General features: G+C 56.2%; 9 protein-coding genes across 9 annotated transcripts; 5 read left to right on the top strand and 4 right to left on the bottom strand.

Annotated features, from left to right (window-relative positions):
- Positions 1-627: 627 nt before the first annotated feature.
- LY79DRAFT_564204 (uncharacterized protein) lies at positions 628-1,132 on the bottom strand. Its single transcript, XM_060558625.1, has one exon. The coding sequence runs from the start codon at positions 1,106-1,108 to the stop codon at positions 830-832; it is 279 nt and encodes a 92-aa protein (XP_060410582.1). The 5' UTR covers positions 1,109-1,132; the 3' UTR covers positions 628-829.
- Positions 1,133-1,315: 183 nt separating this feature from the next.
- Positions 1,316-1,792, top strand: LY79DRAFT_342820 (uncharacterized protein). Its single transcript, XM_060552581.1, has one exon. It carries the CDS (start codon positions 1,398-1,400, stop codon positions 1,725-1,727), a length of 330 nt encoding a protein of 109 aa, XP_060410581.1. The 5' UTR covers positions 1,316-1,397; the 3' UTR covers positions 1,728-1,792.
- Positions 1,793-3,329: 1,537 nt separating this feature from the next.
- LY79DRAFT_564199 (uncharacterized protein) lies at positions 3,330-4,091 on the bottom strand. The gene is made up of 2 exons (XM_060558624.1): positions 3,580-4,091; positions 3,330-3,427 (listed from the first exon to the last, which is right to left on the bottom strand). Exons 1-2 carry the CDS (start codon positions 3,674-3,676, stop codon positions 3,336-3,338), a joined length of 189 nt encoding a protein of 62 aa, XP_060410580.1. The 5' UTR covers positions 3,677-4,091; the 3' UTR covers positions 3,330-3,335.
- A 1,364-nt stretch (positions 4,092-5,455) lies between these two features.
- Positions 5,456-6,202, top strand: LY79DRAFT_342705 (uncharacterized protein). The gene has a single exon (XM_060552578.1). The coding sequence runs from the start codon at positions 5,548-5,550 to the stop codon at positions 6,046-6,048; it is 501 nt and encodes a 166-aa protein (XP_060410579.1). The 5' UTR covers positions 5,456-5,547; the 3' UTR covers positions 6,049-6,202.
- Positions 6,203-7,000: 798 nt separating this feature from the next.
- On the bottom strand, positions 7,001-7,889 carry LY79DRAFT_564193 (uncharacterized protein). Its single transcript, XM_060558623.1, has one exon. The coding sequence runs from the start codon at positions 7,548-7,550 to the stop codon at positions 7,212-7,214; it is 339 nt and encodes a 112-aa protein (XP_060410578.1). The 5' UTR covers positions 7,551-7,889; the 3' UTR covers positions 7,001-7,211.
- An 803-nt stretch (positions 7,890-8,692) lies between these two features.
- Positions 8,693-9,636, top strand: LY79DRAFT_342755 (uncharacterized protein). The gene is made up of 2 exons (XM_060552580.1): positions 8,693-8,896; positions 8,960-9,636. Exon 2 carries the CDS (start codon positions 9,005-9,007, stop codon positions 9,563-9,565), a length of 561 nt encoding a protein of 186 aa, XP_060410577.1. The 5' UTR covers positions 8,693-8,896; positions 8,960-9,004; the 3' UTR covers positions 9,566-9,636.
- Positions 9,637-14,126: 4,490 nt separating this feature from the next.
- On the top strand, positions 14,127-19,320 carry LY79DRAFT_342645 (uncharacterized protein). The gene is made up of 4 exons (XM_060552577.1): positions 14,127-14,570; positions 14,630-14,732; positions 14,794-17,727; positions 17,780-19,320. Exons 1-4 carry the CDS (start codon positions 14,380-14,382, stop codon positions 19,181-19,183), a joined length of 4,632 nt encoding a protein of 1,543 aa, XP_060410576.1. The 5' UTR covers positions 14,127-14,379; the 3' UTR covers positions 19,184-19,320.
- Positions 19,321-19,982, bottom strand: LY79DRAFT_693990 (uncharacterized protein). The gene has a single exon (XM_060564787.1). It carries the CDS (start codon positions 19,961-19,963, stop codon positions 19,637-19,639), a length of 327 nt encoding a protein of 108 aa, XP_060410575.1. The 5' UTR covers positions 19,964-19,982; the 3' UTR covers positions 19,321-19,636.
- A 1,344-nt stretch (positions 19,983-21,326) lies between these two features.
- LY79DRAFT_582509 (uncharacterized protein) lies at positions 21,327-22,613 on the top strand (the record flags this gene model as incomplete). The annotated part of the gene is made up of 3 exons (XM_060560265.1): positions 21,327-21,749; positions 21,828-22,103; positions 22,176-22,613. 3 exons carry the CDS (start codon positions 21,327-21,329, stop codon positions 22,611-22,613), a joined length of 1,137 nt encoding a protein of 378 aa, XP_060410574.1.
- Positions 22,614-23,945: the final 1,332 nt, after the last annotated feature.

Genomic DNA, 23,945 nt, shown 5'->3' with positions numbered 1-23,945 from the left:
GTCCGGTACGTACCTGCATGCCCTGGATGATGCCCCTCCAACCCTCCGAGTCTGTAGTGCGTATTAGGCACCGAGGGTAGTGCAGTTTACAAGTAAAGTCCGCGATGGATGATGGCCAAGGCACAATCAAGACGAGGCAAGGCAACACGAGGCAAGGCGTCTTGCGAGGGTCGGCGACATCCTGCTCATTACCTCCACCACCGGAAACTCACTCTACCTACTGGTGTGTACTTCACAGAGGCAGACAGACGGATTGCGCTCGGATCAATGTTACCAATAAGACTCGATGCTGGTCCCCACCGCGGCTCTCTCCCTCCCAAGCCCCCCCCCCCCCCTTCCTAATCAGAGTTCTCCCCCAATATATTAATTATCCGACCTAGAGGGAGATCCGACTCAGCACCTCCCGGTGTTCCCAGCTCGTCTGCCGCGTCTTCTTATTCGGATCGCTTCGCCCATCGACTTCACAACCCGTGGGGCTCGCTCAATCCTCATTGGACAGGGAATTCGACCTTCTTCCCCTGGCTGGCTGGCTGGCTGACTGGCAGGCGACCAGGACGAGACGATGAGCAGAAAAAAGAAAAAAAAAAAAGAAAGAAAGTGGGAGAGAGAGGAGACAAGCAAGAAACAAGACAAAACAAGGCACACACGTATTACAAGTGGCGGCAAAAGTCGACGAGACCCCCCAGCCCATGTCGACCTGGCGTTGTTGCAGCACGACAGATACGGAATGACCCCCCTCCCCGGCCCTGCAGATCACAGGGGTTTCCTGAATGTACCCACATGTGCTGCTGACCGTGTACTTTGTATACCTAGCGCGTGTGTGTGAAAACTACCTGTAGGCGGGTAGTCTCGAGGTATAACTAGACTTGCCCTCGCATGACCGACTATGGGCGGCGGCGGCGGCGACGACATCCATTAACGACATGCCATGCCCTTCGTCTCTCATCCTCCTTTTCATCTTGTCAGCCTGTAAGATTGTTTGATCAAGAAGGAAGAGGAAATCGACAGCTTGGAAACGAGAGAAACAGAGAGATAGAAAGAGAAAGAGAAAGAGGAGGAAGAGGAGGAGGAGGAGGAGGAGGAAAGGGTTGGGCAGTAGAGCCAGCATGCAAACTTCGGATGCTCATAGCACATGGTGAAACTGTCCCTATCCCCCCTTCCACCACCATCTCCCAAGAAAGCAGACCCTGGAGTCCCCCCCTTTGGGGCTCCGTACCAGACTCTGCCAGTTGAGAAGAGCCAAGCTTATTGGCGTGACCCCAAAAGCCATCTTCAACCTAGGGGTGCCCTGCAGGCCTGGTCTGTGCGCTCCGCACCTCACCTTGCTTCTCCAGTCTCTGCTCAGACTCCCCCCCCCCACTCCATAGCAACATGCTAAGGCCCGACGGCGTACACGTATGTACAGCTATGTGTGTGTGTGTGTGTGTGTGTGTGTGTGTGTTCGTGTGCTGTTAGAGTGCGTGCGTGCGTGCGAGCGAGGGGACCTCTTGTGGGATTTCAAGGTTCGTTGGATCTCTTCTCATTTCGCGCCGGTCCGGCTTGACTTTTGCACCAAGACGGCCCGGAGACCGGCTGCCCTTCCCTCGGTCCAAGAGAAGCTTCCGATCCACTCAAATCTTGTACGACTGCCGTCGATTACCACCGCGGCCGCGCCCTCCATCACCGTCTGTCGACCGCCGCTTTCTTTGCTGCTCGCTGCTCCCCACCCTTGTCGACGACAAAACTAGGGAGCAGGGATGTTCCATGACTGCGAACGCGACCCCCATTTGGCACGCCGCCATCCCTTCCCTCTTCCCCCTTCTTCCTTTTTCTCCCTCTTCTGTTGCATTGAGCAAAATGTCAGGTCGTCCCGTCCCCCCCCCCCCCCCGGCAAACAAGTGACCGAGTGGCTGACTGACCTCTGGACTCGACGTCCAGCGGCGTCGGTCCATCCACGAGCTAAAGGGTTCGTTGTTCGTCGTGTTGTCCCCGAGGCGTCTCCAAGAAGAAACCGACCACCGGCGGTGCGCTCTGCTGGTCAGATAGAGGCTGGACGCCAACAGTCATTATTCCCAGCTGCTGTGTAAGGCGCATGGTTTGGGTTGCGCATGTAGGGACGAACCGCGCTTGAAGTTTCTCCCCCATTCTTCCAGACTTCCAGAACGTGCCTATCTGGCTCTCTCTCTTCTATCCTGGTCAAGAGGAAGACGATCCCTCACAGAAGTCAGACTCCTGATCAACAGAATTCTGAAAGTGTATCCTCCCCCCCTTGGACGTCGGATTCCCGACTGATAGCCACCTGCGACGAACCCACAATGGCGGTCTCTATCCCATCAGCCCGGCAAACATAAAAACTAGTCTTTCGGCCGTTTGCCCATTGAGGGGGGTGGGGAGTGGGGGGACACTCATAAGCCCGCTGCTAGTGTTCTGGAGAGAGGACTAGCAAAATGAGACGAAGACAGAAAGTGCCGCCTACCGAGATTTGTGCCAATCAAGGGAGGGCCCTTTCTTTGAGCCCACTCGGCCAGGGTTGGGCCTTGTTCGCGGACGGGCACCACGCTCCCGTCACCTTTCAGTGAAGATCGATGCTCAGAGGGCATACGGATATTTTGGGCCAAGGTAGACGACTCAATGTGTCCGCACCTACCCCGAGAGCAGCAAGCAAGCATGACTGACAGCTGTTTGAACATGGTGTCCAAAGTTGCTCTTGTCCTGTTGTGTGCTGCTTGGTGACATGGCAAACACGACATACACTATGCGGCCACTCCCAACCTCGCACAACCATGCATGCAGCTTAATGTCGAGGACGTGAGAGACGGGAGCATTTGGCTGGGTGGACCATGACCTCGACCCACATCCTCCCCAAACTGCTCTCTCTCCTCGGTTCGTCGATTTGGGTATGGCGATGAGACACCATCGTTGACTGTATCGACAGAGCACGTAGTATATAGAGCTACCGCCCGTGCTACTCCGTATCCTTTGTTGTTTGTGTATTTCTCCAACTGTGGCAGCTAAAAAGGCTGGCGGCTCTTGTTGCTGGCTCATGCAGTCCGTTGCACGCGCCAGGCTGAGCGAGGCGACGGTGGCTAGCCATCTCCGTCGCGATGTCGAAGCCGACTCTAGCTGGGGCTCATCGGTGCATGAGCGTGTGAGTGCCTTTGCCGCGACGCCATTCCTCAATCGACCCTCTATGCCCTCTCCCTCCCCCCCAGTAAGACATAATCCCACACTCACGCCATGATAGTCACCGGTAAGTGCCCTGCTTCCCTCACGTACGGATAGACGGTGGCCAATAACCGTCTGGTCCCTGGCCAGTGTTGCCTTTCCTCGCGCGGCATGACAAGGGGGGTCCCATCTCAACCAGCTAGTTGTGCGTACGCAGTAGCTCCCGCACTGCCAGCTCGAAACTTTGTCGGGGGTTCTCGCAGATCGTCAGAGGGAAAGCGGGCTGTTGACCTGCTGCCAGTATGCTTCATGTCATGTATGTCCTGCAAGGTTCCAGGCTGGAGTGTCGTTTCGACCTCGACCTCGACCTCGAGAGAAGCGGGGGGGGGGGGGAACGAAGAAAAAGAGGATAGTCGCATAGGCGCGCTCGAGTACTTTGGCTGGCATGGCCGTCATCCGTGCCGTTCAAGCGGGACGAATGCGCAAACTTTAACGACAACGAGGTGCTGCTTTCGTCCATATCGAGGTCCATCTCACATCAAAGAGCTTGCCGCTAGAGCCCCCCCACCCTTAGATGTGGAGAGCAGCACAGAGACCATGTGACGACACCGAGCGCACAACGGCAATGGTAACGTCGGACAGGATGGCACAAATCACTGTCAGAACCTTGAATCGTCTCCGAGGTCAAAGAGAGGTTCCAATCATGAATTCCCCTCAGCGAAGGCATAACGGCCGGCCATGGCGGGCTGCCCTGCACCGTACTACGTTGGCCTTGTCCGAACCCGTTTTGCCCAGACGTTCGTTCATCCATGCATGGCTCCATCGAGAGACACCGTCTTACGGGTCCAGCGTTGGTTGCAATGCAGGTACCGGATGATACACTGATTTTGGGGTGAACGAGGACAATAAGACAGACCTCGCGCAGTTGTTGAATGCGCCGCGCATCTTCTAGTACTTGATATGACAGAAGTGTACAGGCCTTTTCTTCTTGTTTGTTATCTTCCTTGTCTTTTATTTTCCCTCAGGCCCCCCCCTGGCGCAGGGTAAACTGGTATGACCCTGCTGCACGTGCTTCACACTTATGTCGCTGGTGTCTGCCATATGCCTCCCCCAAATCTTTTGCCGGCGGCGTCACGTCACTTGGATCCCGTGGTCCCTGGCAGCCACTCGAGATGGGAGGCGGTGATCCCGGTGCATATGTTTCCTGCACTAGACTATCCGTAGGACGTTAGGACCACCACGCCGATGTTCTCCCTTCCCCACTTGCTTGACGCTCTATTTTCTTTTCGCTGACGGCCTTTCTGTCAGCGTCTTGGTCCTGATCGGCCGTGAGAAGCAGTCGATCCCGTTGAAGCCCCGGTCTAAACGGTGCATGATGTGTGCAATGAGACGGCCATTGCTAGCCGACAATCCTGCCCGACTGAGATGGCTAGCGTTGGACCCTGGCGTCGATTGCCTCGAGACACGGGCCAATAAAGCCCAAGCACTGGCCGACACCTGCAGAATCATGGACAGGATAGAGAGTCAGAGAGGAGGCGAGGGAGAGCAAACGGGCCAGGAAAAGTCTCCCCCAGCTTGTCGGCCGGCTTTGTCTGTGGCAAAAATATCCCGATCTAACTTTCCCTTCCGCTCCGAGACATACATAGCGTACCTCGAGGTCGCGGGCTCCGACATGTCATAGGAAGCGGGCTCGGCTGTAAGCGGCTCCCTATTCCAACATCATTGGAGCTGCTCGTCACTGACCAAGGGTCTGGTTGATAGCGCCGTTGGCCTCCCCCCCCCCTGTTAGGCTGAGGTGACCCGACAAGGCAGCGCCAATGGACGGGTGATGTGTGCGAGTGAGGCGATCAGCTTGACCGAGACTGGCTGCTGTCAGCCACATGTGCGCATCGAGTCTACGCCGTCCCCCCTCGTTCGCCAGTCTGATCGAACCCCCTCCCGGGCGTGCAGCTAGCACGCGCTATCATCGTCTAGCTTGAGCGCCGGCTACCTACCTGATGGAGGCACCGGACAGCTGGCAACGGCAAGAACAGGGTCATCTGCCCACGTGCCCTTAGCTGGCCATGTCCTCGCAACCTTGATGGTGATAGTCACCGGGAGAGGATGATGACCCCTCGGAAACCGGCGATGGCTGTACGGGCCTGGTGCACGAACACGATGAATCATCTCGGACTTGGAAACGACGAGCATGAAATCGGCACCGAAGCAAAGGCTATCCATAGCCAAGATGGCCAAGATAGCCCAGCTGGTCAGGGTCCCCCGTCCACGATGTCTAGGCCGTCTCCGTGTGAAACGAATGTGCTATTCTGGCCGGCTAAGGTACGCGGCGCGCGGGGCAAGCTGGGAACAATCCGATAAAGCATTTCGGTTGTACGTGTCTGTGCGCCTGCGTGTGCCTGATGTATGTACCATCGAGTAATAATCAATCAGTTCCCCATGTCGCTGCTGTCTTGTCTCTCGTCCCTCTCCTTTCAGTCTGCGTGCTGCCAAGTTGTCATTCGGGTGCAGCCCCGCCAGCTCGTGCAAAGCGCGGGATGTCTGCGACACATGGGCGCATCGGGTGCCCTGCACCTACAAGTATGTATACCGGTATGTGGGATGGAATCAAAGAGGAGACGACGCAGCAGCCAAGCGCAACGCAAGCCGTTGTTGTTTTTCCCCCCTTCCCTTTTCTTTTTGATTTATTTATTTCTGTATGTATTTTACAGGCATGCCTGGCCGGCGTTTCGACGGAAAGAGCCCATGCAAAGCTGGCCCGGGCGTAACCACATCGTCCTGCCCGGTGCAGTCGAGGAATCCTCCAGCCTTCGGCAATCGTTGGTGGGGAAAAGGGAGCCGGCGTCGTGGTGGTGGCTTATTCTCAACCCATCTGGATGTGCAGGGATCGACGATGCATGCGAGTAGTGTAGGGTGCTGTGGGTGTCAGGTATCAGAAATCGTTTCCTCGGTCAAAGGTCGGTAGGGCCAGACTCGGATCCAGCATGATCGTGGCCGAGGACGTGCAACGTGCATCTTGACGCGGCTGGAACGAGACGAGTCTGGGACGTAACCTTGTTGCGAGAGGTCTGGCCATTCATGGGCCACTGCTCAACGGCGTGACAAGACCGGACGCTTCGATGGAAATGGGGTGAAGTTGGCACCGCACGGCTGGGGGGAGGGGGGGGCGGTTCAGTCGTCGCCTCGTAGATTGTCTACTCGAGGGAAAGACTATTATGATTCTCCAAACTCAAGAATTTGGGATCCGAACTCTTGCCTTGGTGAGCCGCCCTTCCCCCTCCCCAAAGCCCGAGCGACGACTGCCGCAGCTACGGCTTCTGCTTCTGCTTCTGCTTATCGAGAGGTTCCAAACCTGGGGGACGCGCATACCCCCACTTGCAGAGGAGGCAGGCAAACCATCTACCGGTACATAGGTAGGTAGGTGATGGGATGGATACTTGGGTTGAGACAGTCAGCTACCTAGTTGAGCGGGAGCACCCTTATACCACCATTCAGGATCGCAGTTGTCAGTCACAAGCAGTGTCAAACAAGCACCGATTGGGCACTAGGCACAACCTGATTGGGCTTGCCTGAGGGGAGCGGCGTGATCCACGGAGGAGAAGGGGGAGGGTGCAACCGGTTTGAAGGGGACTGACTGGGTTTCCAGTTGGAGATCCTCTGCAGAGGCTTGGCAAAGTCTTGCTTCCTTTTTCTTGCCAGGTATGCGTACTGCCATGGTACCGTAGTTAGTACATTGCCCAGACGCCCGACCGGCTGATGGAAATGCGCCGGATATGCATTAGCATGGTAAACTAGGACGAGGTCTCGATATTGGCATTGGGTTCATCCCGCCGACACCTTTCTTGCTTGAGCAACAGAAGCATCGGTGAAAGACCAGACCTGTCGTCCTCCTCCTCGGTAGCGCCAAACGTTATTATACTTTATCATGAGGGAGTTTTTATGGGACCCCCCTCCTCTACTTTTCCTTTAGCTATTTTCTTCTTCTTTTGCTTTCCCACGGAAAAGGCTTCGAGGGTGGGCGGCCAAGTGCGCGAATCCGCGAGACACATTCTTCCATCAGCCGGCCACAACTACCTAGATTGGTAGAAAGTATTCGTAAGACTAACAGGCAGGAATGCGACGAAAGGAAGAGCCGAAAGACAGACGACCTCGTTCCGTTTGATGTCCGAACCTGCCAACACCTTGTTTCCCTTCAGGCCGGGGCCGACCTGGGTGTTGCTTGTTAACCTGACTGATGTGCTCAGTAACGCAACCTTCTCTCGAACAGGCGCTACCCAGTCCGATGCTGCCTGCATACAGTGCGTATCGCGCAGACATACGAAACCGACGACAATGTTGTTGAAGACAGGGAGCGACTGCCTTACCGAGATGATGGCCACTGCACTGTACACGTATCCATCTACATACATGTATACGAACCGTATAAACAATGACTTCTATCCAAGGTTCGGGTGTCGTTCCAGCTCGTTGCACGTTTAGGGGCGCGAACAACCCTTTTACGGCCAAGGTTTTGGCGCGTGCGTGTGCGCGAGGTCCAGCCGACTACCGGTCCGAGTTCAGGTAATTGCGCCCTTTCCCGGTCTGTTTGTCGCGGTTTTGGACGAGTCGTCGAGAGCATTGCTGCAGCAGAAGGAGATGGATAGATAGAGATAGAGACAGATATATATATATATAGAGAGAGAGAGAGAGAGAGAGAGAGAGAGAGAGAGAGGCCTCGTCGTGGCTTAAACCAATGTCCTTCAGTTCAAGCGCTGCAAAACCACCAACAAACGCCGCACCTCGACGGTGGGGGTGAGTGATGGATGATTGGGTCCGAGCCTGGTCGGTCCTGGTCCTGGTCGAGAAGGGCACAGTGTGTCAATCACGACAATGGAAGAAAACACCACCCCCCCAGCCGCGGGATGAATGAATTACTAAGTGGTAGTATGCCACCTCGACACCAAGCAAGGTAGCACGACGCTCGGTGCGGTTAGGCGGAGAGAAAGGGACATACTGGTAGAAAAGAAAAAGGGTTATCTGCCTGCACCCTGTATCAATTACTCGGTGAGCAGGGCCAACAAGGCGGTCGCCGGTCGAGCTCGGGGCAGATATGCAAACATCGCAGATCGAAACGGGCTCCGTCGCTGGCCCCGGCCGCCTTACCACCACCTTGTTTCTTTCCCTCCCTCTTCACCACCTGTCACGAAAGCCCGCGCTGGGGTTGACGGCAAAAAAGTCGTCGTGTTGGCTACATTGCATTGCCGAATCTTATCGGCAGACGCAGACGATGATGGCCAGTACGGCCCTCGTGGATAAGTGTTGAAGCTGGTAGCGTCGCAAATGGCGTGGCCTCGGCTCGTTTGCTTCACCTACACCCTGCCCGTCTCTCACCTTGCACCAAATGCATTTTTTCGTACTCAGTAGGAACCACGTCGAGAGGTGACTGATGCAGAGAACTAGGTAGCTTGACTGGGTCCTGGGACTCGCAAGGTGCCCATGGCCTTGCGTATCCGTGCCCTGGTTACTTTCTCCTCCTGACGCGCGTGTACTTCGTCCCGTTTCACTGCAATGCCCGTATTGGGATGGATAGGTGTGGATGAGCCTAATACCAACGTCCGCTCCAGAGTCTTGGGTTCGTCTGCTGCGCCGGCCACAACCCGTTGGCTATCGCACCTCCTCAAGACACACTCGTAGTCGTATGCCTTTTTGCTAATCCGGCGAGCAAGAATGACTTTGTGAAAGTTACAGATTGCCAGCGGATACACCGCCAGGTCAGGTATCCATACAGCCTCAATCACTTGGCACACAGCTCAGGGACGGGACTCCTCACGTACCTTAGTGAGAAGCAGGCCGTCACGACTTGGTCATTCTCGGCTTAGCGTTGATGTGTGCGGATGCGCTAGACAGGGGCCGTCCTAAAGCACTCTGTCTACTGCAGTGTACGTACACTACAGGGAAAGACAGCGACTTGTGCCACGAACTGGGAGCCTCGAGCCCCCTCTCACCCTTCCCTGTTGGAGTCTGCGAAGGCTCCGTCTTTTCTCTCTCTCCAACCGTGTTGCTCTCCCTGGCCACAATGAGGCGCGTAGCACCTCGGGCCCAATTTTGTACTAGTTTAGACGCCTCACACCCCCCTGTAAAGACTGGGCGAGGTTCCCATCCGGCGTACTTGTGGGCGAGATTGCTCGACAATGCAAGGGCCCGGATGATCCACGTTGATTGCCGCGATTACAGTTCCTTTTTGGATACTTTGGCCTTGCATTATGAACGTGAAAAGAAAAGGAGTGCCAGAGGGACAGAAAGAAAGGGGAAAAGAAAAAAAGAAAAAAAGTCAGTCGCCGGAACGAGATCAGGGGAGGGGATATGCTCGAGCAGGAAGAGACTCAGACTTTGGGATCGCGTTGCTGGGTTGTGGAGACGTGCAGAGGAGACGACCGACGAATAGGAATCTGGCGAAACAGGGACGGGGAAATGGTTCAAATGAAAATGAAAGCAGAAGAAAGCAAAAGGAATGACCAAGGCTTGCGCGCCTACTGAAAAGACGGAGGGTAGAAGAAAAGAAAAGAAAAGAAAAGAAAAGGCAAAGACTAACGTGGCCCGTCCCAAAAAGGGTCAACGGGTAATCCGAACTGGTACCTACCTACGAATAGAGAGAGGGGAGAGAGAACTTGGCAGTGGGCTAATGTCTCGCCGGGAAGAGAGACATTGCCAATTTGTAGCAGTGGACGAATGGATCGGGGCGCGGGCGAAAGAATGCAGGCGGTAAACATTGAAGCTTCCGGGGTTGGCGGCTGTTGGCTCGTCTGCCGGTGGTGCCAGAGCAAGCTGTTGGAAGGGGATATCGAATGTCTAACGTCGAGTTGTCGAACGGCTTGCGCATTAAACTGGCATTACGGATAGTCCGGGGACGCGCGCACCCCTATAAAACAGAGTTACCGAGGCGTGGTCGTACCGGTGCTTACCGGCGTGCCTTGGCCTGCTCAGCGGGTGATGTAAATCGTTGCCAAGTGAGACCCGTGACTGGGGTTGCAATGACCACGGGGCGCTGCTCGTCCACGATCTTCCGGCGAGGACTGATGCTGATCGGATGGCAGCCATGTGCGTGTTGGCTGTTGGATCCGTGATGCGTGGCGGGTGTTGCTTTCAAGTCTTTCAAGACTGCCGACAGCGCTCCGGTGCTCAAGGCCAGGAACAAGCCAGAATGGCCTCGGAGCAAGCGGAAACCAGGTACGGATAACAAGCAGGGCAAGAAGAGAGGGCGCTTCAGAGAGACAGACAGAGAGACAGACAGACAGACAGACAGACATTCGGGGTCCGGTGTGTGTGTCGAGGGTTGGCTCTGACCCTGGCTCCGGCACTGGCCCCTCGGATTGTCGTTTCCTGTCGGCTAGTATGGCGTGAAGTGGAAGTACCACGGTACTACCGGTAGCATGGAAGGTCGAAAGTTGGAGGAGCGCAGGTAGGTAGGTACCTAGGTAGGTAGGCAGGCAGGTAGGAGAAATGAGGCGAGGTACCACCACACTTGCACCACACGTCGCCGCTTGACCTCGTCTGCTACGGGTGCTCTCAGCTGCGAGACTGGCGTCAGTCGCCGACCCGGAGGAACTTGCTTCGGTCGTTCTTCAAGGTTGCACGTATGTATCATGTTAGCACCCATGATGCGGCCCTCTGGCCCATGTTGACCGCTTCCCACACCGCCGACACGATAGGTCGGTACCTGACAACTGCCGCCCACCAGGCTTTTCTTGCATCAGGGACAGGGCCAAGGGCCTCATGGGACAGGGTGCAACAACTGCAATGGGGCCCCAATGGACGGCGAGAGGTCTGGTCACCTTGCGGCTTGGGTGCGGAGAAGTAAGAAGTGTGTGTGTGTGTGTGTGTAGGTGGCAGCGGTGGTGGTGGTGGTGGTGGTGCCGCCACTGCCGTAGAAGAGGTACACACACACACACACACACACACACACACAACAAGTGCCAATGCCCACCCATCAGCAAGGCAGTATAGACGAGGCGAAAGTCAAAAAGCAGAGGAGGCAGAAAAGGCAAAAAGAGGCAGACGAGGCAGAAGCAGAGACAGAGAGGGACAAGGAGGATGAGGCAGGTGCGCCGTGCAGGTGGGAGGGAGAATTCGACGAGCCACGCCCCCCTGTCACTAATACCACATGGGACACCCCCTTCCCCTCCTGGTCCCGCCTCCCATCATCCATATCCATACCTACATACGGATACTATAGTAGGCAGTACGTATCCGTACATACATCGCAGTTACCTACCTATCCATGAAGCAAGGGCAGGGCAGAAAAAAAAGTCGTCTCTCCCAAGGGAAGGGACCCCATTTTGACCAGGTGCCCACTTCTGCCCGCTGGCCTCTCTTTCCCTTCTGGTTTCCGCTATCCTCTTACAGTATACCAGGTTATCCCGTACCGAGAGACTGACTTATCAAGGTTCATAACCAAGGGCGGTTTTTTTTTTTTTTTATCGCAAACCCCAATGTCGCTGCGTGCGCCGAACGACAAAAGTTAGGTACGTTGCGTTGCGTTGCGTTGCGTTGCGTTGCGTTGCAATATACCGAGTGTGTTGGCTGGCTTGGGCCGGGCTGGGCTGCTGGGTATCGGTACTGATAGCAGTGTTGTACCTCGGGGGTTGGGGGTTTGTGAATGGGTACCTTTTGAACTACACCATGACCATATATGGGTTGTCTCTTTGGCCGTGGGGATTATATCGATATCAATCCTTCTCTAACAAGACCAACAACAGCAGCGACAGCGACAGCAACAGCAACAGCAACAGAACTGACAGAAATACGCAAGTTGAAATTTCAATTCTATAAAATATACCACATGTATCGAATCGAGACTTTGTACGAATAAATTGTTTGTAGGCAGAGTCTAAGGTGCGTGCTGGCTGGCGGTTGTCATTACACTCCCGTTCGCCCAGACTCAAAGGTACGATGTACTACTAGGCAAGGTAGGGTGGGTCTGAAGTACCTTTTGCACCTTGCTTTGCAGTCCATGTCTATGCCTAGGTACTACCCCCCATGCTTCTTGCCCTTTCGTCTGTCCGGCTCCTTCCACAGCTGCCTCCCACTTTCTCTAGATCCACACCCCGCTCTCTTTCGTCTTTCTCATCCAATTCCCACCCGCCATGTCCCCTTGCCCACCTCTTCCCCCCCCCCTTTCTACGCCCTCTCCCTCCTCTCTCTTGCTCCACCGTGCATCTCCATCGTGCCATCCTCTCTTCTCTCTCTCACTCTCGCCCAGTACCCAGACGATATCTCAAAAAAAAAAAAAAAAAAAAAAAAAAAACAGACCAAATACACGGCACATATATTCAACATGAATGCGCAAAGGGTGAGCGTTTTCACCTTGCACCAATCATCAGGAAAGCCCTTCATGTTCCTTAACTCGCAGGTCCTCAGGCTCGTATCCGCATCGATCTTGTCGAGGACTCCGATCAGTCCTGTCGCGGTCTCCAAGTAAGGAACTGGACTGGTAGTTTGACGGATATTTTACATTTTTGAAGCTTAGTGGTTTGGTCAGTACTAGGCACCCTATGCTCAATGTCCATCTACCGTAAAGTGCATTCGTACCGGCGTTGAATAAAACAACAATATAATCTCAGTCGTCTCTTCCGCTCAGTTCCCCGTCTCGTCATCCACACAGTCTCACTTACATCCACTACCACCACACCATCTCATTGCTGCGCGCGCACCCTCTTTCTTTCCTGGCCCTACCTAGGTACCTACCTACCACCCACCTAGGCACCTTACCCTGCCTTGCTCTTGCAACCTCCGCCCTTACCCTCGTCCTCCCTCCCTCTCCCTCTGCACGACCTCCACAACCATCTCACTTTCTCTCCTCACTCACCCGGTCGCATGTCCTGGGTATGTGGTCGACGCCGACCTTCCCTCCTCCTCTTCGCACCGAATAACTTCAGATCGAGACGACGTGGTAATGATGTTCAACTACGCTGCACCCTGAACACCGTGACTCTGCATCTCTCACTCTCTTTCTCTCCCTGCGACTTCTCATCTCTCGTTTCAGCCACCCCAGTCGACCACAGGCAAAAATAGGCTCCACGCTTAAATAGCGTCAATCCTGAGCCCACCAGAACCTAAATCAACTGGCACTGATCGAGCAAAGCCCATCTCTAGAGGCTCCACCTCGCCCAACGATCCCGTCTGCTGCCGTAACCCATTGCTCGCTGCACCCTCCCTCGCACACGCACGCACTCACACGCCCATTGCCTACTTCACCTACCTTACCTCACTCGCCATCACCTCTTCCGCCTCTTTTCCTCTTCCTCCACCAACACCACACTTCACGACACCTTTTTCTCGTCGTGTCCCCTCCCCCCCCCCGCGCGCACCTTTTCCTTGGAGAGTCGCCCTCGTCGACCGTCTGCCATACCACGTTTTGGCGACGACTACATAGCGACAAAATTGCACAGCAAAGATTCCGTACGCGTAGCATCGTCCCAATTTCAAAGCCCCCGGCTTGCTTTGTCTCGACCTGCCGCTGTCCACGCCCACCCACCCTCCACTCTCTGGAATTTCCGCCGCTCCTGGACGAATTCTTCCAAATCCCATAACAACCCACCATCCACAGCCACCTCGCGCCGTGGCTTTCCACCATCTTCTTTCCTGCTCTCTTTTCGAGTCCTCTCCATTTCGTTCTCGCCAACTTGGTGTACTGCAGCGACAAAGACCAGGCACCGTGTACTTTGCTACTGCACAGGCGCTCGGTTCCCTTGATCGACTCCACGCAATCCCGGCGACGAAAAACACGAGACGAGACCGCCGAACCACCTGCCTCGCCTCGCCTCGCCTCGCCTCACCATCCTCCCCTTCACCACTACCGCTCAACCACAACCATCTGTCAGCCCCCTCCGGACAAAAAGGAATATTCACCGACACATCGTGGCCTCATCGCCATACCCCACCACGAGCTTCTACCCGCCCGAGACTTCCAAACTACTTCTTTGATGCTTCGTGTCGCAAGTCACTAGGCATCCTGCAGATAGTTGACGGCTCGTGCCTCAGTGTTGGACTTCTCAACCACACCCTCAGCGACTTTTTTGACCCTCCCCAGACTTGATCACCGACCGAGCGGACGCACCTCAGATCCTCCCGCACTTTTCGCTCGACAGCGGCCCTTGTCTCAGCAGCCGCCTGACGGTCCCTGGTCCATTCTCGATCAAAGCTATCGGCTTAGGAAGACGTGTTGTTAGGGGACTTGTGTAAACCCTGTGGAAAGCGGCCATGGCCGCAAATATGCAGCACATGGCGGGCGCGGCGGGGATGATGCAGCAGCAGCAGCAACCGCGCCCCAGGCCCTCCCAGGTTCAGTTGAACCAGTTTCTCTACCAGACCATGCTTAACCAGCAGCAGCCGCATACAGGCTGGCAGGCCGGCGTTGCCATCCAGGAACGCATGATCAAGTGCCACAACTTGTATGCGTCAACCCTTCTCCTGCCTTGTATGTGCTCGCCGTAGCTGACTCTCCCCCCAGGATCACCAACATCGGCCTTGCCGTAACCAACATTGATTTCATGAAGGCGGCAGAAGTAGGCGTCAACTTTGAGCGCGAGGCGTTCAACAAGTCGCAAGATAAGGTAAGGTTTCAAGCCGGGTCACTCCCGTGTGCTGCAGGCAGGAGGCTAACGGCAGACACAGACTTCATATGAGGCGCAGATGAGCAACAAAACGAACGAATTTTACAGACGGCGACAAGCGAACGAGCAGAACCTCACCAACAACCTCCAAGTGCAGGCAGCCGCTCAGGCTCAACAGCAGCTGATGATGAACCAGAATGTTGCTATGCAGAACCAGATGGGCCGGGGCATGGGTCAGAACCAACAGCAAGGGTTCCAGCACCTGCAACACCAGATGCAAGCGTCTCAAATCCCCCAGCAGGGCCAGATGGGCGTCAACATGGGCAACCAGGGCGGTCAGCCGATCGGGCCTAACCAGCAAATGTTCCAGATGCCCGGTGGACAGGTCAGGCCCCCAAACGGTATGCCGGCCGACGCGTCGAGCCTCACGCCGCACGACCAGCAAAAGGTCTTGGAGCTCGCCCACAAGATGGCTTCTGCGTGCCCCGAGCCTCAAAAGAACCACTACCGCAACATTGTGCAGACTCGGTTCGCTCAGAGGGCGCAGGAGTATACCGCGCAAGGGAAGGATCCGGTCCTTATTTGGTTCCAACACCAAGCCTTCCAAGGTCTCTCGAAGAACGCGGCGTTGGCGAGACAGCGGCAGCAGCAGCAGCAGCAGCAGCAGCAGCAGCAGCAGGGAGGCATCCCCCCCAACATGAACCAGGCTCAAGCCCAGGCGCTCATGCAAGCCGGCAGAGGACAGATGAATCCTGCCCTGATGAACGCCGCAGCAGGCATGCAATCTGCCAACGGCGACTTTGGCCAGTTCAACACCATGGAGAGCATCATGAACCAGCAAAAGGCCGGCATACTCGCTCAAGAGCAGGGACAAATGGTTGTTCCCGCCAGCAACGGCCCGGCTCGCAACGCCACTCCGCAACCCATCGTCGGTGCGCAAGGTCAAGGGATGCCCAACCAGGCCGGGCAGAACCAGACGCCTCGGCCCACTCAAGCCCAACAGCAGCTGAGCATGCAGCAGGCGCAACAGTTGAAGATGGAACAGCAACAATCGCAACAAGCGGCACAGATGCGAGCACAGCAGCAGGCTAGGCAATTACAGGGTCAACCAAATGGCCTTGGCGGCGCCCCTCCTTCCCAGAGTCCGGGCATGAACACCCTGAACACTCCCATGCGCCGCCCCCCAAGTGCCATGAACCCCATGGAAGGCCAGGGAGGAGCGCCAGCCAACGGCCCCTTCGCCGGTACCCTCGACCCTCGGTTCAATCAGGGGAACCAGAGGCCGATGGCCGCCGGTGGCAACATGAACCTTAACAACAACCCTGTTTTCCACAACATGATGGCGAGCATGAACCCGGAGCAAAGGCAGGCGGTTCACGGGCTGCCACCCGACAAGCTCCACGAGGTCATGACCAAGTGGCAGGAGCAGCAGCGCAAGATGCAAATGAACGCCATGGCACAAGCCGGAACCACTCCAGGCCAGATGCAGGGCAGGCCCGGGCAGATGGGTCAGTTCAACATGCCCAACGGCAACCAGTTTATGCCAAACGGCATGATGCCGCAACAGGCGCAACCGGGAGTCCCCAACAACCAGCAGCAAGTCATTGCTCAGCAGCAGCAGATGCTGGCTAGGTTGAGGAATCAGGGTACGCCTGTGGCGCCTGCGCACCAGGTCATGATGGACAGCATGGATCTCCCACCGCCGGTTCTCGCGCAATTGGGAAATCAACTCCACGCTCCTCCCGAGGTGCGTAAGTGGAAGGACCTCAGGCAATGGCTTGCACAGAATCCCGTCCAGCCCCAGCTACAACAGCACCTCGAGAGGATCCAGAGGTCGCAGTTCGCAACATACATGCAAAGGCAAATGGAGAAGCGTAACCGGGAGCAGCAAGCGGCGGCGGCGGGACAGCAGCAGCAGCAGCAGCAACTGTCACAGCAGCAACAACAACAACAGCCCCAGCAACCTCAACAAGGACAGCAGCCACAACAGCATATGCCCCAGCAACCTCAACAGCAACAGCAGCCGCCTCAGTCGCAGCTGCAGCAGAGCGCTATGCAGGCGGGCAACGGCGTCCCGAATCAGCAGCAGCCTAACCAGCCAGGCATGCCTCCAAACATGCCTCCTATTCCGGCTCACATGATTCAAGTAACGCCAACCGACATCATGAACGCCCGCAAAGCGAACCCCAAGATTGCAAGTCTCACAGATGACCAACTGAGGCAATTCATTATTCAGATCAAGCAACGGCAGATGACCGCAGCTATGCAGAAAGAAATAGCCATGCGTCAAGCCCAAGCGCAGGGTAATCCAGGACCTGGGGTCCAGAACGTCCCTATGCCCACATCTCAGCCTCAAATGCCACAGCAGGTTGCCCAACCGGCAAACGTCACTCATACGCCTGTCCAGGCGGTACAGCCTGCCCCGCCGAAGCAACAGAGTGCGACTCCCGACCCAAAGGCCGTTGCTAACGCCGCGGCGGCGAAGAACAACCAGCGCGGCGCCCCGAACAGCAACCAACAGCAACCACCTAACCCCTCGCCGGCAACTCAGCAGAAGAACCTCAAGCGCCCCAGCACCGATGAGCCCGCCGATGTCCCTCAGACAGCTACACAACAGCCTCAGAGGCCTGCGGCTGTTCCCGGGCAGATGCGGTCCATCCCGAACCTTACCCCTGAGCAGATCGCGAGTATGACACCCGAGCAGAAGGCCAAGTACGAGGCCATGAAGACCCGCCATCAGGCCATGCTGGCGGCGAATGCGGGTATCGCACCGACTGAGAGCGATTTTGATAAGCTCAGACGGATAGGCCAGGAAGAGCAGAGGTTGATGATGACGGAGCACATGCCCGACATTCCCATGACGCCGGAGCAGCGCCAAGAGACATGCGCCAAGCTAATGAAGATTGTGGTGGATATGGGCAAGATTGGAAAGGCCCTTGGCCGGTGGTACGCCGCGACTCGTGACGATGCGCGCGCCAAGAGCTACTTCCGAGCTGTGAGTATACGCGTTAACACGAGGCTTAGGTTCCCACTAACGTTTTTGACAGCGTCTGCGGATGATTAGACAATTCACTGATGGCGAAGTCATGACTAACCCCAAGCCCGTTTTCAGTGTGAGGCCTGCTCAGATTGACGAGGTCCGTCGGCTGCTTGAGAGTATGGCGCGCGATTGTGCCAACCTCGGCAAGAAGGCCGCCATGCCGCCTCAGCAAGGCCAACCCGCAGCACCGAACCAAACCGGGGCCGGAGGTGGCCAAGGCGGCCAGCCGCTCCCTCTGAGTATGGCCAACATGGCCAACTTGGAGAAGCAGACACAGAACATCAACAACAAGATGCATAGCCGGTCCAACAGCAAGAGCGGCCCCCCGGCGGCACCGACAACGAGCCAGCCCCCCTTCCCCTTTGGCGCAAGCTCCCCGCACGGCGAACCCATTCACTTCTCCAAGCCTAAGGTCACCAAGGAGAACCTACAGCTCCCGGCGCGGAAGAAGGCCAAGACTGGCACGCAGTCGACTCCGCCGCAGCAACCGAACCAGGCCACCCCTTCGCCTCAGATCAGCAAGTCCGGATCGCCGGAGCTCAAGAGACAGCCTGCGCCGGAACCCAAAGCGCCGCCGAAGCCCATGTTCTTGTGTCCAGAGGCGGACTGCGAGATGGCGATCACGGGGTTCGCTTCGGAACAGGCGCGCCAGGCGCACATCCAAGAGGAGCACGTGAAGCCTGCGGAAGACCCGATGAAGTACATGCAGGAAAGCCTTGCTCAGTCTCTGGGGCTGGACGTGAACGGTCAGGTCAAGATGGAGCCCCAGACGGCGCAGCCAATGGGGCAGAGCCTTTCGAGGCAGGGGCAGACGCCAGCAAGCAATATCGGCGCGACGCCCATGTCTCGCGATGCTTCGATGCAGCGCAGTGGCAGCAAGATGGGAGGCAAGGTGCAGGACAACAAGCCCGCAGAGAGCAAGGCGGAAAGCACGCCAAAGATGGAGAACAAGCAGCCGGAGATGGCTGCACCGGCAGCGCCGATGGATGGCTGGGCGACGACAATCGACCCCCAAAGCCTGTTCAACAACTTGGGCAAGTTCGAATTCGGCGCCAACGGCGTCATCAGCGACATGGGCGTATACCGGTCCCTGACGCCAAACGACACACCGGAGTCGAGCAAGGACAGCGGATCATCGGAGCCCAACAGCGACATTTCGGAAGGTGTTCATCTGGACATCGACCTCAACTGGCAGCCTGTCGACATGGATCTGCTCCTCGACATGAACAGCATCAACATGGACGGTCTCGACGGACTCCAAGACGGCGGGGCCGAGATTGAGGGCCTGATGCTTGAGGAGGCGATGCCGATGGAGCAGTTTCCCAATTGGGACGAAGTGAGCAACGACTTTAACAAACCGTTCCAGTTCGACAACAGCATGTACTCGCTCGACGTTTCGTCGTCGACGTGAGAGGAGCAAAGAGAGGGTGAATGGGAGACAAAACAAGGCGCGGGAAGTGGACGGCAGACGTGGGCGATTCATGGTTGGATACCCCGGGGATTTCCATGAATAATGACCGGCCGGCTCAGCGGGTGGGTGGGTAGGCGCCATCACATGAGGAAAAGCAGTGGGGGTTGGCGTTCCTTGGGGAGGATCCAAACTCGAAGAGCATGGCAACCTCCGTATTGGTGTTTTTGTTTTTTTGTTTTTGAGAGAGAGAGCGACTTTTTCATCTTTATTTTTTCATCTTTTTTTTCTTTTATACTGGGGGAGAGTTGGACGAGTTGTGAAAAGGGGGCTTGGAGGGCAATCTGGCTCAGCACTTAACACTTGTTTCTTTCTTATCCCCTCCACCCCACCCTTCGACGAGTCATTTCTTTCTAGTTTCGGTATCACGTTTTGGTATTTTGGTGGGAGAGACATTCATTCGCGCGCTATCTGTTCGTCGGGCGGCATGGACGTCTTTTTAGTTAGGTTCCTTGGCGACGATGGTAGCGTCGGCGCGACTCTTGCAAGGGCGAGAGGAATGATACCCAAGTTCACAAGGATTTTGGCCCCCCTATGAAGTGAGACCTGACAGTTGCTCAGACAGAGGAAGGGAGAGGATGGTGTAATGGTCGTGTGTTGATGGAGGCGGCTGTTGACTGCAGACAGAGTGATGGGACGGGATAAGGTAAGATGGCAGATGGTGGACGTGGAGCTTGTCACGTCCAAGGTGTGATCCCAGCGGCGTGGACCGTGGCCATGCATCCACGCCCCGGACGTGCATTTCACTTTCTTCAACGCTAGGCCGGATGCGATCTGCAATGGCTAGCGGACCCCTGGAATGACGGACGCGCCTCTGTGGACTTTGCAGGGGGTTAAAGGATGGGTCAGGTTATGTAAGCCGCGTTCTGGCTCCTAGGCGTTGGGTCTTACCCCCACTGTAGCGTCCTAGCTGCCACATACACACACTGTAGGTAGTAGTTGCATGAGCAGGGGTACGCGACCAAAAAAAAAAAAAAAAAATGCCAGCCACCAAACCAAGGAGGGGAGGGGGGTACAGGAACCGAGCCGCGATTCGAGAGAAAGTTGGTGGTGGTTTTTGGTGTCAAGTTGGTGTCAGTCACTTGCAATATCTGCACAATACCTACCTGACTGAGGTAACTTAAAAAGACTGCATAGTACCTGTACCGAACTATGTTGGGTGGAAAAAGGGGGGGGGGGGCGCAAGACAGCGAGTGCCTCAGAGTTACAGCCATTTCCCTGCGCTGGACAAATGCACTACGCGGTCGTTCTTCAGCACGCAACACGCTGCTCGTCAACCGTGGCCGTTGGGCGAGTAGCCCAAGGTACCTACAGAAAAGGTCCGTCCCGCAACAGGCACACACACACACACACACACACACACAGCCTACAGGTGTCTTAGTAGGTACGTTAAGGGGGAGGGGGGGTCCCTAAGCATTTCTCGCCGGCCTAGTACGCGTTTTGCCTGGGACATTTCATTATCAACAACACGTCGGTGTCTCTATCTATCTATCGCCCCCCTTTCCCCTGAAGAGATATTTCTTGTACCGGACGAATTGCACCTTGTTTGCATCGCCTGCCTGCCTTTCTCTTCCTCTCTTTCTCTTCCTTTCTAAGCCTTAGAGTTCGAGAATACACACGGCCCTCGCAACGTCAAACACAGCAGACAGAAGGCAGAGTGGTTTATCCGATTGCCACTTGTTTATTTGTTTTAAGCACAGAGCTTCCTTCTGGAGTGGATTTCAAGTTGCTACAGCTGCACGCGGCCACTCAAAACCGCCATTCGTTTAAACGGTGTCCCCCCGGTCCCCCCCTCCGAACCGCGAAATCCACGCCTAAAGTCGCCCAAGCTTGTAAATCGGGTAATTGTGTGGGAATAGCTCTTTTCCATCAGTGCAGCTCTCTCTCTCTCTCTCTTCCCCCCAACCCTCATCTCCTCTCGTCTCCATTTCGTTACCTTTCTCCCCCTCCTCCTCCACTCCAACACTTTTCACAAGGACGTCGACTTCCCGTTCTGCTCATCCTCCTCGTCGCTGGCTTTGTACATCTTTCAGTCCCCTGAACAGGCAAAAGCGCGTTCGATTCCCGACACGACCACACGCACACAATGGACCCCTCATCACCGGCCAAGAGACGCGCCCTCGCGCCCTTGAACGCGAATGTGAACGCGATGTCGCCCACCAAGATGCACAAGCACAGCAAGGTGCCCGGGTCGCCTCGCAAGAGTCCCATCAAGACGCCATTGGGTCTCAAGCGGCCTCTCGCCTCTGTCATCTTTGACGAGAACGCCGTCGCGAGGAAGAAGCAGTGCCATGAGCCGGCCGCCGCCGCACCCTCTGTGTCTGCCTCTGCCATTGCCAATGCCTCTGCACTCGTGCCGCCGCATGTCTCTGCTGTTACTCCCGGCCCTGCTACACCAGCGGCTGCATCCGAGGACACGATCGCGTCCTCGTCTACGCATATGTCAGCATCCACACCAACTCCCGCCGCGCCCGCACAAACGGAGATGGGCATGGATCCCGAAAAGGAGGTGAGTGGTGTTCCATTGATGGAGCGCGTTCGGGATGGTTCCCACAACAGAAACCTAATGCGTGTGTCTCCATGGCAGGATCGGAGCGAGCAACAGGACCAACTCGAGGAACGGAAACTGCACAACGAACCACGTGAGCAACGACAGCTCGAGAAGGTGCAACCCCGCGAGGAGCAACAGATGCTACGGAATCGTTCCGCGTCGCCCGACACATCGTCTGTGTTTGATAACTCGGCCATGGACACGTCGCAGGAGAACACGACCATGCTCACCGAACCCGACGCAGAGCAGACCGCCAGGGCCCAGCCCCCGGCGAGGCCTAGGAGGTTGTTAACCCGCGAGGAGGCGCGACAGGTACGGCATCCCGTGATGGCGGCCAGCGCGTGATTAGGTATCAAATACTGACAAAGGCTGCGCGGCGTACAGAAAGCCCGAATCCTCCGATTGAAGCTCGGCCTCGCAAACTACAAGCTCCAGACGGGACAGGAAGATGTGCCCCTCGACAGGCTAGAGGTGAAGCCGCGCCCGGGACAGCAGCGGGAGACCAGCCGTGAGAGGGCATTGCCGAGGGTCACGGTGCAGCCACCCTCCAGCCGTGACGGGCCTCCGGAGAAGGACACCGAGGAGACAAGTACTAAGCAACGCGAGAACGAGCCGGAACCCGTTGCCGACGTCAAGAAGACGACGGAGCCGGTCATGGCTGAAAATACCGCGGAGCCGCGTCTGGTGACAGCTGAGACGGGAGACACCGAGGATGAGGACGAGGACGAGGACGAGGACGACCCAACAAGTGCCGTCTGTGGTGGCGTCACGAGCAGTCTTCTTAGTCTGGCACGGGCATCTTCTTCTGTCTCTTCCTCATGACGTGTTGGAAAGAGGTCGAGTCGAAGGGTTCATGTGGAGGCGTTTTCATTTTGCATTGCATGGCATCCAACGCAACACGATGCCCTGTTGTCGTTTGCAGTACCTTGCCGGGATTTTGCTTCAACATCGTGTTGCAATATCATACGGCTCGAGGGCACTATACCATTGAAGGGTTGGGTCATGATCTCGGCTGGATTGGAAGACATCCCGCAAGATCACACCGAACTTTATATCATACTGAAAAGGAGGGAAAGTGGTGGGAGGGAATGAATGGAGTCTCTTTTGTTCGAGTTGACTGTTGGTATAGCATATCGTGTGATTTAAATCATCATCGGCTACACCAGCTAGGCTGTCGTCTGCCATCCCGTGTTGGGGGGCGCACGAATGCAGCATGAGGAATGGCGTTATAAGGAGCTTAGGCGCTAGAGCTGACGACCCGGCGAAGCCAAGAAGAAGAAAAAGCGGTGGTAATCTATCTGACTTTCTGGGCACGACGAATACACGTTTTCTTTTTCTTTTTTGCGTGGGCTGGGTTTTTGTGATGCATGGGCTCGGTCTATGGATGGCAGAGGCTGCGTTGACGGGACTGATGTGACGTGAAGTGGACGGACGGACCGGTTCGGCGGCGGACGGACGCTATTGAGAGGCATCCGAACGGAGCGGGGACGGCAGTAAGGGAAGGTGGGGCCCGGTGCCGACCCCGGACACGGACAGGTTCCGGGTCGGCCAGCCGCTGGATCTGCGGCCTTTGGCCACAAACCCACCCACCCACCCACACACACACACACACACACACACACAGTGACCGAACGATCCAAAATGGGTTGTCTGAGGGTCCTTTCGCCTCCTCCAACCACTTCTGGGGCAGAGAGCATCGAGGCCATTGTGAAAAACCCCTGGACCCGCTGACCGTTTTTGAAAACCTCAACGAGAAGCACCCCCTCCAGCCGAGACATTTCTTACACCCGAGTTCCGGAATCTCTGCTTCGCGGGCTGACGAGGGCGGTGGCCCGTCCCGCACACTCGGAATCGATCATATGGACGACGGCGCAGGTGTGCCGAGAGGTTGGACCTGCCGGACAACTCTGATTGCGGCCTGCCTTTCCGAAGGGCCCGGAGCGATCGGATTCAAGCCCAGCGAGCGATAGCTTTCACCATTCTTACATGAGCAGAACTAGATTTCGACCAGTTTGCTTGCGGTGAGCTCGCTCCATGCACACTTTGCGTCTTGTTGTCTGTTCTTGTTCGATGAATGCCGATGCTCGCAGCTCATACTAGGCTGTTCACCAGGGGTCCTGCAGTAGCATGTCTTCCAGCGACTCATGATTATAC

Source organism: Colletotrichum navitas (assembly GCF_030913465.1).
Source record: "Colletotrichum navitas strain CBS 125086 chromosome Unknown LY79scaffold_66, whole genome shotgun sequence".
NCBI classification, from domain to species: domain Eukaryota; kingdom Fungi; phylum Ascomycota; class Sordariomycetes; order Glomerellales; family Glomerellaceae; genus Colletotrichum; species Colletotrichum navitas.
Note: the sequence above shows the minus strand (reverse complement) of the source record. Positions and strands in the feature narration are given on the sequence as shown.